The 1,043-nt window shown below is 39.7% G+C and overlaps 1 protein-coding gene across 1 annotated transcript in view; it reads left to right on the top strand.

Annotated features, from left to right (window-relative positions):
* LOC119586608 (DNA polymerase theta-like) overlaps positions 1-1,043 on the top strand; it is a gene marked incomplete at its 3' end in the record, with an annotated part of 48,768 nt that overhangs the window by 9,377 nt on the left and 38,348 nt on the right. Inside the window, 3 exon segments of the mRNA XM_037935358.1 lie at positions 126-338; positions 561-697; positions 848-1,011. Coding sequence (XP_037791286.1) covers positions 126-338; positions 561-697; positions 848-1,011 — 514 coding nt within the window.

Genomic DNA, 1,043 nt, shown 5'->3' with positions numbered 1-1,043 from the left:
ATGCCATGAGATAATGTCACAGCCACTTGGATGGCAGTTCCAAGTTCGTGGTTGTTTTCACCCTTTTGTTTTGTATGAATGATATCGTATCTAATTTAACAAGGTATATCTTTTGGCTGTTTAAGGACTCACATTTGACGAGAGGGATATTATAGAGGGAGGCTTTCGCACTGGCTCCATTCGCGTCCTCATCGCAACCTCAACATTGTCCTCCGGGGTCAATCTTCCAGCACGTCGTGTCATCATTCGATCTCCAGTGTTTGGGGGGAAGATTCTTGACACACAGACCTACAGGCAGATGATTGGCCGAGCAGGAAGGAAGGGGGTGGACACAGAAGGTTAGTGTTGGGTCTGGGATGAATGTCTAGTGCCTTTAGATTTCACTGATGACAAATAAGGTAAAGATGAAAGAATTATAAGTTTTATTATTAATTTTTTTTATATGTATTTAAGATTTGATATGTCAGAGAGAATATGAAATAATGATGATGTCTGTATTGTACATGAGAAAAGAAAATGTGTATCCAATGAGAAACATAACTGAATCTGGTTTCCCTCAGGAGAAAGTGTCCTTATCTGCCGTGAAGGAGAGCAGCAGAAGGCCCAAGTGCTTATGACCTCCTCCCTGCCTGCAATCACCTCCTGTCTTCAACAAGATGCATCACTAACCTCTAGCATGAAAAGAGCCATATTAGAGGTAGTTAGGAGTAGAATGCAAAAATTGTCTTTAAAACCATTGAGACATTGATAATTTCTACTTAAAATTTGTTATTTCTGAAGACGTTCTTCCTTCAATGACTTCATACATGTAAATTTTCATGTATAATTTGTTCTTTTGCTCCCATAGGTCATAGTGAGTGGCATAGCAACTAGCCCAGAGGAGGTTGAGCGTTACAGCAAATGTACTCTCCTAGCAGCCTCCTTAAGGAATGAAGCAAGTTCCTCTCAAGCAAACACCCAGAACTCAATTCTCAGTTGTGTTGAATTTCTTGAGGAGAATGAATTCATTAGGTATTTAATTTTTTTCCTTTTTGTGTCTCTGA

This window comes from Penaeus monodon, chromosome 21 (genome assembly GCF_015228065.2).
Source record: "Penaeus monodon isolate SGIC_2016 chromosome 21, NSTDA_Pmon_1, whole genome shotgun sequence".
Taxonomy (NCBI): domain Eukaryota; kingdom Metazoa; phylum Arthropoda; class Malacostraca; order Decapoda; family Penaeidae; genus Penaeus; species Penaeus monodon.
This window is presented reverse-complemented; position numbering and strand designations above follow the sequence as displayed.